Source organism: Podarcis erhardii, assembly GCF_964252035.2.
Source record: "Podarcis erhardii genome assembly, chromosome: 6".
NCBI classification, from domain to species: Eukaryota; Metazoa; Chordata; class Lepidosauria; order Squamata; family Lacertidae; genus Podarcis; species Podarcis erhardii.
In genome coordinates this window covers 67,730,015-67,742,529 of record NC_138510.1, presented here as the reverse complement: position 1 = coordinate 67,742,529, position 12,515 = coordinate 67,730,015, and the positions used below count along the sequence as shown (strand labels likewise).

At 41.6% G+C, this 12,515-nt stretch overlaps 1 protein-coding gene across 2 annotated transcripts; it reads right to left on the bottom strand.

The window, feature by feature from the left end:
- Positions 1 to 363: 363 nt before the first annotated feature.
- On the bottom strand, positions 364 to 10,370 carry LOC309345341 (interferon-induced protein 44-like). 2 transcript variants are annotated; one of them, XM_081868352.1, is made up of 8 exons: positions 10,048 to 10,370; positions 8,521 to 9,020; positions 8,378 to 8,429; positions 4,482 to 4,677; positions 3,518 to 3,670; positions 2,454 to 2,625; positions 2,143 to 2,243; positions 364 to 1,245 (listed from the first exon to the last, which is right to left on the bottom strand). In XM_081868352.1, exons 2-8 carry the CDS (start codon positions 9,011 to 9,013, stop codon positions 1,033 to 1,035), a joined length of 1,380 nt encoding a protein of 459 aa, XP_081724478.1. In that variant the 5' UTR covers positions 9,014 to 9,020; positions 10,048 to 10,370; the 3' UTR covers positions 364 to 1,032. The 2 variants fall into 2 exon arrangements, with proteins under 2 accessions (XP_081724478.1, XP_081724479.1); XM_081868353.1 differs by having other exon boundaries at positions 10,093 to 10,370.
- Positions 10,371 to 12,515: the final 2,145 nt, after the last annotated feature.

Below are 12,515 nucleotides of genomic sequence, written 5' to 3'. Positions count from 1 at the left end.
GCAGGGACCGAACAACGGGAGCTCACCCCGTTGCGGGGATTCAAACGGCCAACCTTCAGATCAGCAAGTCCTAGGCTCTGTGGTTTAACCCACAGCGCCACCCACGTCCTGCTGAGATTATTAGCCAAGCAATTATTAGCATGCCCCCAATGTAAGCAACAGTTTCAGAAAAAATTATCCACAGCAGCACTATGTGCTCTTACGGGGATAGTTCTTTTTCTGTGATTTACAGCAACAGGCTGTCTACCCTTCCTTTTCCTTCTTCCTTTCCCCCTTTTTCAAGATCCTCCAAGTTGAGTAAGGACTTCAGGGACCAGGGGTGGCATATTTTGCAGGTGATAACTTCAGGAGTCATTCATACACTGAGTTTCACATGCATTTATTTATTTTTTTAAGAAAGCAGTAACATTAAAAAGATACAAAACACCTAAACTATTTCTCATCAACATGGAAGTCCATTTTATACCTAGTTATTTATTGATCTGGCATATCACGTGAGAATCATCAAGCCCTGTATATAAGCCCCTCCCTAATATCACGTCTGTAACTTGAGGTTGCACCACTTTCTCAACTTTTCCAAGGCCTCTGGTTAATGGCTTAGTTACCCTCTTGCAATAGCTCATAGCATAACTGGTTTTCCTGGCAGCTGGTATTTTTTATTTCTCTTTCCCTTCAGATCACATCTCTAGTGCACACACCAATCTGGTTTCTAGCCTGGAGTCGCAGTGTAATGGACTTCGTGCAAGCTACCTATATAGTATTATTGTCTTAATGATTGTCTTATAATAGAAACAGAATTTTAGGTATGGAAAGGATGTTGGAGGCCAAAAGTACATAAAAGCCTTGCAGCTCTACAGTTAACCTGTCCATTAGCCACAAACATACAGCAGGAGCAGCAGAAAGATACTGAGATTAGTATGTAATAATGTTTCAAATCTGGAATGGCATCTCCCTAAATGGAGAATAAACTTGGTCACTTTTATTAAAAATCTAAAGCATAAACAAGAATTCTAATGGGCTTCAGTAAATATATCAAGGCTCAGCGTAACAATCCTTTGTGGAACGATTGACCGGAGGTTCGTCATCACAGTCGTCAAGGTAGTCTTCAGCTAAACGTAGCATCTGCCTCACTGCCATAAGTATCAGGATATCAACATCATTCCTCAGTTCCAGCTCTGAGGAATAATTTTTAACAGGAACTATATGAGACAGAGGGATGCCAAGTTTTGCTTCCATTAGCCGCATCTGTAAAGGAAATAAAATGTGATTTGTTACCAAGGGAACACTATTTTTATGCCCCTTTGGTCCCACCAGCTGACACAAGGCCACTGCTGGCTGTATTAATTATATTTTTATGCCCCATATCCGTACACTGAACCCAAACCCAAAAGTTTCAGGGCCACTTACAAGAAACAAGGTCCAGTCCATTTCCAGGTCCAACTGAAAATTGTTGGTTCAATGCCCTATGACCTTTAATGCCCTAGACCAGGGTGAGCCTCTTTTTGACCCTCAGGATTTTCCTCAGGCCACACACTCTCCAAATTACAAACACACTCTAAATTACAAACACACTCTAAATTACAAACATATAGAGCGCAAAGATGTTATGACAGTTTTTCATAATACAATGCTATAAAAAACAAACTAATCTAAACATAAACAGAAAGTGAAAGTGAAAGAAAAATTCAAAGTCGTCCCTCAAAGGTATCTCTTAAACCTTGTCTCACACAGAAAGGGATGGACCTTCCCAGCCTCTCAACCTGGGACCCCTTCCCTTTCCTGCCTCTCACACAGGGAAGGAATCTACACACATATTTAAAAACGCTGTGAAAATGCTTTTTTAAAAAAATGTTTTGAAAAATACACCGCACTGTCGCCAGCTAGTGTCACTTTGGTATATTGCATTTCGCAAACCTTTTAAAATGTTTTATTTGCATCTCTGTAGCTGAGTGCAGGGACATTTATCAGCCAGCCATTACCTTCAAGTGTATATTCTCATTAGCCCAGAGTAGAGGATATAAAAAAACCCAAGAAGTAAGAGCAGAAGCAAAACAAAACAAGGAAAGAAAAGTAACAGAAAGATTAAAATATTAAAGAAAAGCCTGACTAGCTTTAAAGATAGCTTTTAATTTAACAGTTTACCTGCTTCTGAACAGCCATGCTTTTGTATACGTATGATATATCTTCTTCAACAATAGGACAAATCTGATCCACTTTAGTTAGAATAACAAGCTGTGGGACACCTGTAAGAAGATTAGCTTATAAAAAAGGAGTACAATAAATATTTGTTTTTTCCTTTTGAATTGGGAATAGCCACCACAATTATTATTGTGATTTTTTTTTTAGCAATGAGCAAAGAACTATTTGAAGCCATTTTTAAAAATCTGAAATTACATAGCAACTACATTGAGGTTGATCAAAACATAAATGTAAAATAAATTTAAAAGACTGACCAAAGCTGTTCGCTTTTCGACGAATGTCTTTCAGTTTTTCTTCCAGCTTCTCAGGGAGGATCTCAACCTTGGACCCATCAATAATGAATGCAACACAATGAATCCGGTCTTTTGGAGAGGGGCACTTGATATAGTTTGGCATATTGGGGCTCATAACACAGGAGGGATTAAACTGAAAAGGAAAAGGGTAATAGAAGAAAAAATATAGGATAGCTGCAACGGAATCAGATTCTTATAGGGTTGTGTGAGAGACATAGCAGTGGATGAACCTACATACAAAAAGATGACAGCCCCCATGTAGTGCTCATGAAGGAGCCATCTTTGATATGTAAAGTGACCATTTGTACATACAAGTACAACAAAAATGACATGTAGTCAGTTCCCGCCCCATTTTGAAAAGCATTTTTACCCAGTGTGGTGAGGGTGTAGTACCAGAATTAGTACTCTGGTATTCTCAATCCAGTACTGAGGATACCATTACAATTTCCCAAATTCTCCTCCAAGGGCTTTTCCACATTTCCTCTTCTTCCACTACTTCCCCGTACCGCCTTCCCCCCTCGGGGAGGGAGACTGCTCTTTGGTTGTCAAAGAGAGTAAATGGCTATTTGGGTTTTCCCAAAGAGAGAGGTCTAACTTGCACATCCAATCAATTGCAGATGGAAACTAAAAACCCAACCATGTTCAGGCTGCTCAGCATGATAAGCTGATCTGTGAGATATTTCCCAAATGGTTTCAATATTTTTTTTACTCTGAAGAAGATGAGTTTTGATGGCATGGGCTGAAACTACCACGGCTCCATGATGAGCCAAATCACATGATCAGCTTTCCCCAAGGAGCAGTCTTCTAGCAACTGTGTTTCCAAGCGATGTCATGGATTCATGGATGCAGATCAATCCTTAGCCTGGCAAACCACTTGGGAAAATAAATCTGCGCTTGCTGGGGTTATAATGGTGGCCCACAGGAAGTGTGATGTTTGCATTATATAAGTAAATTAGAAATGAAAAGCAGAGGTTCCTAAATGATAATCTCTCCATCTAAAATGAACAATAGAGGATGCATCTTACCGAGTACCGATCAGGAATATGGCCCTCCAATATGTTGCGCACATCCTCAATGTCCAGACCAGCATTGGGTTGAGCTTCAAGTCCCATGGTATCACAGAAGATGACTGGGAGTGGGGTTCTACCGCTTCCGCTTTTAAGATGGTAAGTCCTATACTATTTTTTAAAAAATGCAAATAACACCATATTGAAATCTATTCCTATCTGCTTTCCTTTCTCTTTTACATATGTAAATGACAAAGTTCACCTACTAGTATAATATCTACTGTAATTTTTGTGGCTCTGTATAAAACCACAGAAGCTCCATTACACAAGAAACAGGTTAGAAAGGCAAGTTAAGTATGGGTTTCTGGCCACGTCACAAGTCAATGGCGGTAGCTCCTTGCTGCCCTCCGTGGGCAGCAAGGAGGTTCAGGCAGAGGAAAGCCAGGATTTATGTGGCAAAAATCCTGGCAATGTTCCCCAGTGGAATCTGGGGAGCTCACTGCATCCTGCTGTGCCAAGCAAGCCCGTATCTGCATGTGTGTCCCTGCCATGGATGAGCCTCCATCTCCGGCTTTATTTAGTTGTTCTGGAATTTGGACAATTGGCATTAATCAAGAGGCAGTTCTGTGCCGATATATGCTTATGGGCTACAATCAGTCAGCTGCCAAAAGGACTGGGCTTGGCTCTTTGAAGGTATCTGAATGTTTTCTTTGCAGCTTGAAAACCCTTACAACAGCCGGGAAAGGAAGGGGGAGGACAAGGTGTTTTGTGCTTTGTATGGTTTTCAAATGGTCTCCTGGCAAGGGCTAATGGGAGTTGTAGTCTAGGAACTCTAGTTGAAGTATATATTGAATCTCATGTATCATTTTGTTGCCATTAGTTATTGGCCAACATGTTTGGAAATACAGTGGTACCTCGGGTTACGAACTTAATACGTTCTGGAGGCCCGTCCTTAACCTTTGCTTTAGCAGTGCAGAGCTACCTGCTTCGTCAGACTTGTGGAATCTGATCCTGCTGCAGCTTGACTTGACACGTAGCCTCGGAAAGTTGAATTCACAGAGTTGAAGAAACTGGACTTCCCTGCTCCAACTGGCCCAACGAGCAGAACACGACACTGGGGCACAGCACCCAAGCAAGGTTTGTAAGTTCTTATTTCTTTCATCAGTGCTTCCCTTTTCCTGCCAAGGTAGCAAAATAAATCTGTCTATTAACCATATTAGCTTAATCATATATACATATATCCTGGTTATACAGTGTTAAAGTTGATAAGCAAAGCAACACTCTATTATGTTGAAGCCTGAGGGTTTTGATTGTGAATCAAATGAAGATAATGTGTACAAACCTTCTGAAATTTAGCACAGAGTACCTACATTTTTAGTGACCTAAACTGGCCACATTTCAGACACAGCTGCTGAGAAATTGCTTAAATACCACCTCCAAAAGAGTTCCAGTTACAGATAGGTAGCCGTGTTGGTCTGCCATGGTCAAAACAAAATAAAAAAATTCCTTCCAGTAGCACCTTAAAGACCAACTGAGTTAGTTCTAGGTATGAGCTTTCGTGTGCATGAAGTGTGCATGCACACGAAAGCTCATACCTAGAACTAACTCAGTTGGTCTTTAAGGTGCTACTGGAAGGAATTTTTTTATTTTGTTTTTACCTCCAAAAGAATTTTCCTTTGGAGACTAATTTCTGCTGTTTACCACCATTTTTAGCCTACTGCCCCATACAGTATCTTCCTTCCCTGCCTGATTCTCCTAAAATAAGAAAATGCAGAGATCTTTCTACATCCCTTCATGAAGTGATCAGATTTGAAACTAATCTCCACTGGTGGGGAGCTGCAGCTTGTGGGCCTCACTGGGCCTGGCAGCCTTCTCCATTTCACCTGCCAGGCCGTTAGGTCCAAGTTGCACCCACCTTCCCATCATCTGACATTATCTGAGGCCAAGGTCACAACAGGTAAAGCTGTAGCCTCAAATAGCATGGTGCATGCTTCTGTTTATTCCCCAGTGCTCCCTGATAGCCCACAGATGAATTTAGGTTCGCACGGTAGACTCCAATGCACCACCAATGCATTTTATACTGGGTGTGGTTTTGCAATATCAATAAATTCTATTTTGATGTTAAAATGGAGTCAATTTGAAATCAATCATTAATTTTATTTCTAGCACAGACTTTTGAAAGGGGCTTGTCAGACCCCAGCAGCATAGTGATACTGTTAAAATAAAGGATGTTCAAGGGTTAAGGATGCTGTTCTATATCCGCAATGAATGGACCAGGATTTCCTTCTACACTGACTATAAGGCTGCCCTATAACTCTTCTTTTAGACTGAAGGGGGGGGTGTTCCAAAACCACAACTGGAGGTCATCCTGAAATGGTAAGGTAAAGGTAAAGGACCCCTGGATGGTTAAGTCCAGCTGAATTTGACTATGGGAGCAGCTTTAAGGCCAAGAGAGCCAGCATCTGTCCACAGACAGTTTTTTCCCAGGTCACGTGGCCAGTTTCTGGTGCACAGGACACCATGACGAGTGCCAGAGTGCACAGAAATGCCATTTACCTTCCCACTACAACGGTATCTATTTATCTGCTCGCACTGTTATGCTTTCAAACTGCTAAGTTGGCAGGAGCTGGGACAAAGCAACAGGAGATCACCCCATCACACAGATTCCAACTGGTGACCTTATGATCAGCAAGCCCAAGAGGCTCAGTGGTTTAGACCGTGTACCTGAGAGGATGACTAGACAAGGGAAGAAAAGATAAGAAAGTGACACCTGTTAGAAGCAGGGGTTGGGAAACACAGGCGCAGAGGCCAAATGTGGTCCTCCAGGCCTCCATCTTACCTCTCAGAACTCTCCACAAGCCTTGGACTGGATAACAAAGGACCCGTGAGTAGTGGAATTTGGACTTTAAAAAATTCTTATCCTTTGAATTCGGCACGACCGGGGGATGTGTTAAAGGGAAGTCCGCACCCCCTCTACTTATAGACGATTTAAAGCAAGGAACGGAGAATTAAGGCGGAATGAATACTGTTTTGATGATTTAAAAGTTTTTCACAAATTTGATAGAAGAAGATTTTGTGTTGGAGAGAAAGGGAGGAACTTTGGAACTTTGTGTGTAATCCCCCCAAAACCCGGGAGTGTCCTGTTTGGGTGCCGGAGGAAGAAGTGAAAGGAGTTTGACAGCTGTCAAAGAAGCTGTCAAACGGACGGACAAAGTAAAGAATTTTGTTATTTAACAACTCTCTGAATTAAAGGTGATACATTTGAACTGAGGCGATTGGAAACAAAGTACTGATAATAACAAAGTAACAGATTATTGGAAAAGGACTACTAAATAACCGAAAGCCCCCTAGGGGGAATTAGTGACATTACAATGGCTGCAGAGGGAAAATTACTGGCGGAGATAGAAAAAATGTTCTTTCTCGTGGGAATCCTGCAAGAGCAGAGTATGGCTCTGAGTAAAGTATTTATGACCTTGAATTCTGAAACAAACAACTCTGCTGAATGCACAAAGGAGACGTATGACAAAAACTCTGCAGCTGAGCAGGAAGAGATGCCTTTGGAATTGACAGAGAAGAAAGAAGGAGTGCAGACACTACAAGTGGAAAATATCAACCAGGAATCTACATTGTTAGAGTATGAGCAAGAAGACCTTTGGATTACAAACCTGCGAAAGATGAGAAAGAAGAAGAGGGAAGTCCCTGGAGTACTTGGAATATTAAAACTAAAAAGAATAAAGCAACATGATTGGGACTTTCCTCTTGAGTATGGAAAAGTAGATGATCCTTCGCAGCAAACACTTTTTAACATTCTGGATGAAAGAAAATATGATGTGACTCTGACTGAACTCCTTCGGGGTCTTAGGACCAACAAAGAGGACTACCAATATAGTTGGCAGAGAGGGACTGACAGAGAATCAGACGCCTCGGACGTGAGGAATCCGGGCTAAGAACTATTTTTTGTTTGTTTTTTGGACATTTGTTTGGGAAGGGACAGAAACCGGGGCAGGGGGGGGAGAGAGAATAGAACTATAAAATGTTATGATTTGTTTTATTTGGTCAATGTGACCTATAATTAATATAATAAAGGGAAAATTTGTGGAAGGGAAGTTAGATCGACCTTAAAAAAAAAAAGAAATTAATGATTATAAGAGAATTGGATAAGTTGAATATAGATAAACAAAAAGAATTAAATTTTTAAAAGCAATATGAATATGTTTAAGAGGTTAGGTAAGAACTTGCTGAATTAAATTATTGGAACTGGGATGTAAGAGGAGGGGGTGGGGGGAAGTCAATGAAAGTGGGTAAAGAAAATTAGGGTATGTAATTGTATTTGTGTGTTTTTGTCTTTGTGTGTGTGTTTGTTGTTATAAAATGTAAAAACCCAATAAAAATTATTAAAAAAAAAAAAAAAAAAGAACTCTCCACAAGCCACACCCCTCACTTGGCCCTCACTGGTCAAGTGCTTTAGCCCAGCTATAATGTGCCCTTGAACTGGGGTAACTGAAACCACTTGGAAATTATATGGATTCAATTGTATATAAATGCCTTAAATAAATACACTGGTACCTCGGGTTACAGACACTTCAGGTTACAGACGCTTCAGGTTACAGACTCTGATAACCCAGAAATAGTATCTTGGGTTAAGAACTTTACCTCAGGATGAAAACAGAAATTACGTGGTGGCGGCAGCAGGAGGCCCCATTAACTAAAGTGGTACCTCAGGTTAAGAACAGTTTCAGGTTAAGAACGGACCTCGAGAACGAATTAAGTTCTTAACCCGAGGTACCACTGTAAATGAAACAATGCCACTGGCTTGCCTATATGGTGTGTGGGGTGGGGGGGAATGGGGTGGGAGTGTTTCTCGAGTCAGTAACCTACTCTGCTGTCCATGTCATTTCCCGCCATGGTTTTTCCAAAATGGTACTCAGCCCTAAGGAGAAAATAAAATTTGATATTAGCAAGAGGGCAAATCAACGGGTTTCAAAAAATGAAATAACTTTTAAATGATTGTTTCAGCTCACCTTCAACTCGATATACTTCACATTCCAAAAGGACTTGGTCATTTCCATGTAGATCTTCTGCACTGAGTGTGTAACTGTTAGTGTTAGCATTTGTGGTAACACTATTCTTGCTTTCAGACAGGAATACAAGTGTGTTAGCTCCAAAAGTAGGACCATATGCACTATTGTCAAGGACAGCCTCAACAGCATTCTTGACTGGGAATTTTAGTACGCTGGGCTCCTGCCCTTTCCCTTTCAATCTAAACAGGAAAGCATTGTTATCAAATAGGTATTTCCCAGCTGAAGCATAACTCTGTTCAGTAAAGCCTCCAAAGATATAGCCACTTGCATTGTATCCCACAACTACAGTTGGGCCCTGATTGTTGCATTTGTAATGAAATGCATTGACATTGTAGGTATGCAAACTTGCTTTATAGAGAAGGCTTAGATGTTGGCATCCCAAAATATCCAGCAGCGCCTTTCTCTCAGTTTTGGTCAATCGAGATTGGGCCATCTTTAATCTGAAAGAAATGAGATATAGTAGGAATATAAATATTTCTGGAATTAGGAACAGCCAAACCTAGGTAGCAGAAGGTCCCAAGTTCAATTTATAGCATCTCAAGACAGGTTTAGGCGATATCACTGTCTGAAATTCAGAAACCCACTTCCAGCCAATGTAGGCCAGGACTAGGGAACCTCTTGTCCAGACATGTTCCTCTAAGCCTCCCATGTTGTACATGAGACCATTTTCATAAAGCAATCCCTACCTGCCCCATATGACATCAGAGGTGGAACAGAAAAGGCAGCACTTCAGAGGAACAATTGGGAGCATAAAGTTTTGATGGAGCAAGTCATGCTTCCACATATATGAATGGGCAGCAGCAGCATGCTGGAATCAAGGCTTTCAAACACATATGCCACATTTCTCTTTCAAACCTCCACAGGGTAAATGTTAAGAAGACTTTAGTCCTACAGCCCCACCCAAGACATGCTAGGAGCTGGAGAACAAGCTTTGACAATAAAAGCCTCATTTGATTCAACCTGCACAGATTTGTGCTGCTGGTCTGTGAACTGCAGCTGCGATACTTACTTAGGGGGCTAGGCCCCATTGAACATGCCTGAGTAAGCATGGGGAGAAGGCTTGTTTTGTGCATGCCTTCAGCTTGCTGTATTAAATAGGCATCATGTTTCGTGGTGATCTGCAAATATAAAGCAGCTTTCCCCCATCTAACGGTTGAAAAAACAGGAAGCACCACTAGATGGCGAAGAATAATATTTTTCTTCAGCCGAGGCTTTCTGACTCCACCCAAGAGATTAACAGGCGCTTGTAGATAAAGTTAGCAAATTTCGGTGCCCTCCCGAAAGCTTCCCTTTCACTGAAGGATCAGATTCAGAAAATCTCTCACAAACATACATGCAAAGCAATTGTTAAGCTGAGCTGCTGAATCACCAAAAACAGTATGGAGCAGCCAAGCAACTGTTTAAAAGTCCCCATTGTATTTTAATAGCTGCATGTGGCAGGAAAATATCATCATGACATGATCTTACCAGCTTTGGGGGGAAAAAATTCCTGTGTCCAGAGCTTTGTTTTACCTCAGATTAGAAGCCCGGGAGCGTCTGCAAACAAGCCTCCTCCCTCCGAGAAGCAGCTCGCGTCGGCAATTGGGAAACGAAAGTGGAAGTTCAGAGGTGCTCAGAATCAGTAACACGTGTTCTCGGGTTTCCTGGAGTCCGTGACTAGGGGGAAATCCTCTTGGGGAGGAAGATAGAACTAGAATAGAAGTTTCTTGCAAGATACCTGACAGTAAGACAGAATCCTACACAAAGCTGAAATGACTGTGAGCATATAGGGAGGGGTGCAGTGGGTCTCCGCTTGACCCTGAATAGCTCGTGTCCCTGAATCCAGACTGCGGAGATCCTGCAAGGAGAAAGAGCAACTGGATGGGTGGGGATGAATGGCTGCTCTTGACTGATAGAGGCTCTGGCTAATGCAGGGAAGAGTCTGCTTTCCCTTAGTCTGGGGGGAAGAAGAGTGTTGGAGCAAAGCAGTCCTACAGTTACCACATTCACATGAGAGGCAGAGAGAGGGAAAGGGTCGCATCAGTTGTGTTGTAGCCAAAACTCCCCCTTTCTTACATGTGTGGGGCACTCCACCCTGGCAGCCCAGTCAGCGGTGGGCCTGTGTGTAGGGACAGGCAAATCTGTCAATTTCAGTTCCATGCAAATTCAGGTTAGAGTTGTTTTTAAATAAATAAATAAATGGAATTTGTCTGCATTTTTGAAGCTGAAAAAACTATCGATAAAATTAGAGTATGGTCTCTTATGCTTCCTTCTCCACCCTGGAACAGTCAGAACTAAATCCAGTTTAAATTCACCAATTTGTAACTATGAATTAGAGCACTTCTTTTACAGCAGAAGTGGGGGGGGGGGGGTTTCATCTTATTAGAACGTCCCCATGTTAATCTGTAAAACGTTGGGTGGTCTGATCCTTATGATTTAGGCCCTGCCGTCGCTCTTTCCCGCTGCTGATGTCAGCCCCTGAGATAATGCAGCCTTTAACAGAAAAAAGGTTGCCCACACCAGCTTCCACAGCTGCATGACAGACAGAAAACCAACAGGTGGAGCCCTCCACATTTCTGCAGCTTTACAGTTGGTGGTGACAGTCCAACCATACCAGGGTTAATGTTTTCCATTGGTCATTATTGGGATTCATGCATTTGAAATCAGCACAAGAATAATATAGCCTAATTCTCTTTTCCTATAGCACTTGGGGAATAAGCATAGTCAAATATTAGAACCAGACATCAGGTATGATGTGCAACCCTGTTAAAATGAACCACCACCTGATAAATAGCTGATACATAGATAAAACAGGAAGTCCAAGTACAAAGCAACGATTGTGTGAAATTCAACAGTATGTGTGTATTTTAGCTATAGTTCTGTATATATAGTTAAGTTTACAATAAAAGTTTAGAATATTTGAAGGCCAATGTATGCTACACCAATTTTGATGTTTTCTTGCTCTCTAACATTTTTTCTTGGGTACAGAACATCATGCATTTCTCAAATCTTCAGCTTTCATTTACTTGTTCAGATGTCTTTGTTTGGAGCTAAGCACTGAGCCATCTCTGCTTCCTCTCCTTATGAAGTTCTCAAGCTTATTCATTATTTTTGAGATTATATATATATATATATATATATATACTATAGGTGAGTCAAGGTAAAAGTCATACAAAGCTTCTCCCCACAAAATATAATAAGCAGAAACAGCATGTTCTTGTTCCGTGAACATATATCATCAGAACATTCAGGAATCATAGTCTCTAGTCCATGGATCAGTTAATCATACATCTTTTTCTGGGAGTTATTACTCCTATTACAAAGGAGGCATGCCGAAAGAACAAAAGAGCTATTCTTTGCAGGCTTGTGCAAAACAGTTGCACCATTGTTCAGGTGTACTTCAAGCATTGCGAGTTTGCTAGTTATTTTCTCAGCTCTGTGGCAGTAATCAAAACTGAACTTGTATTACCCATTGGAAAGAAATGGTAGGTGCACCAATTTATTCCTCTGTACCTTTTCTCCCTCCTCACATAATCTCTGCTCGATAAATAGTTGTTCTTATGGCAACTGAGTGTGCTCCAGATCACGTATTTCATCATGCATATAACGGGGTATCTATGCCACTCGGAAGTAACTAGGAAGAGATTTCTTTCAACTTATCAAGAGGCTTTACAACAAAGGGTTTCCTGAATTGTGGTGCCACCGCTAGGAAAGAGAATGAGAGGACACAGCTCCTCCCTCCACAGCTGATCCGAGTTCTGGTGTTGTTGGCCAATGCCCACCAGGGTTGCTGGTGGTGGAGGCGGGGAGAGAAGGTGGGGGTCAAGAGCAAAAACCAACATGAGATCACACTGCACAATCTCACGAGACCCACCTTTTCAAGTCCACTTTGGCACAGACACAGTATTGTTGCAACAGCCCTTGCCTGCAATCATTCAAAGCCATAATAACAGATT

Coding starts and splice junctions, on each gene's coding strand:
- LOC309345341 (XM_081868352.1), bottom strand. CDS start 9,013: ATGGCCCAATCTCGATTGACCAAAACTGAGAGAAAGGCGCTGCTGGAT. Junction 2,626..3,517: donor ATATTCCTGATCGGTACTCG/GTAAGATGCATC, acceptor TTTCCTTTTCAG/TTTAATCCCTCCTGTGTTAT. Junction 1,246..2,142: donor GCATGGCTGTTCAGAAGCAG/GTAAACTGTTAA, acceptor TTTCCTTTACAG/ATGCGGCTAATGGAAGCAAA.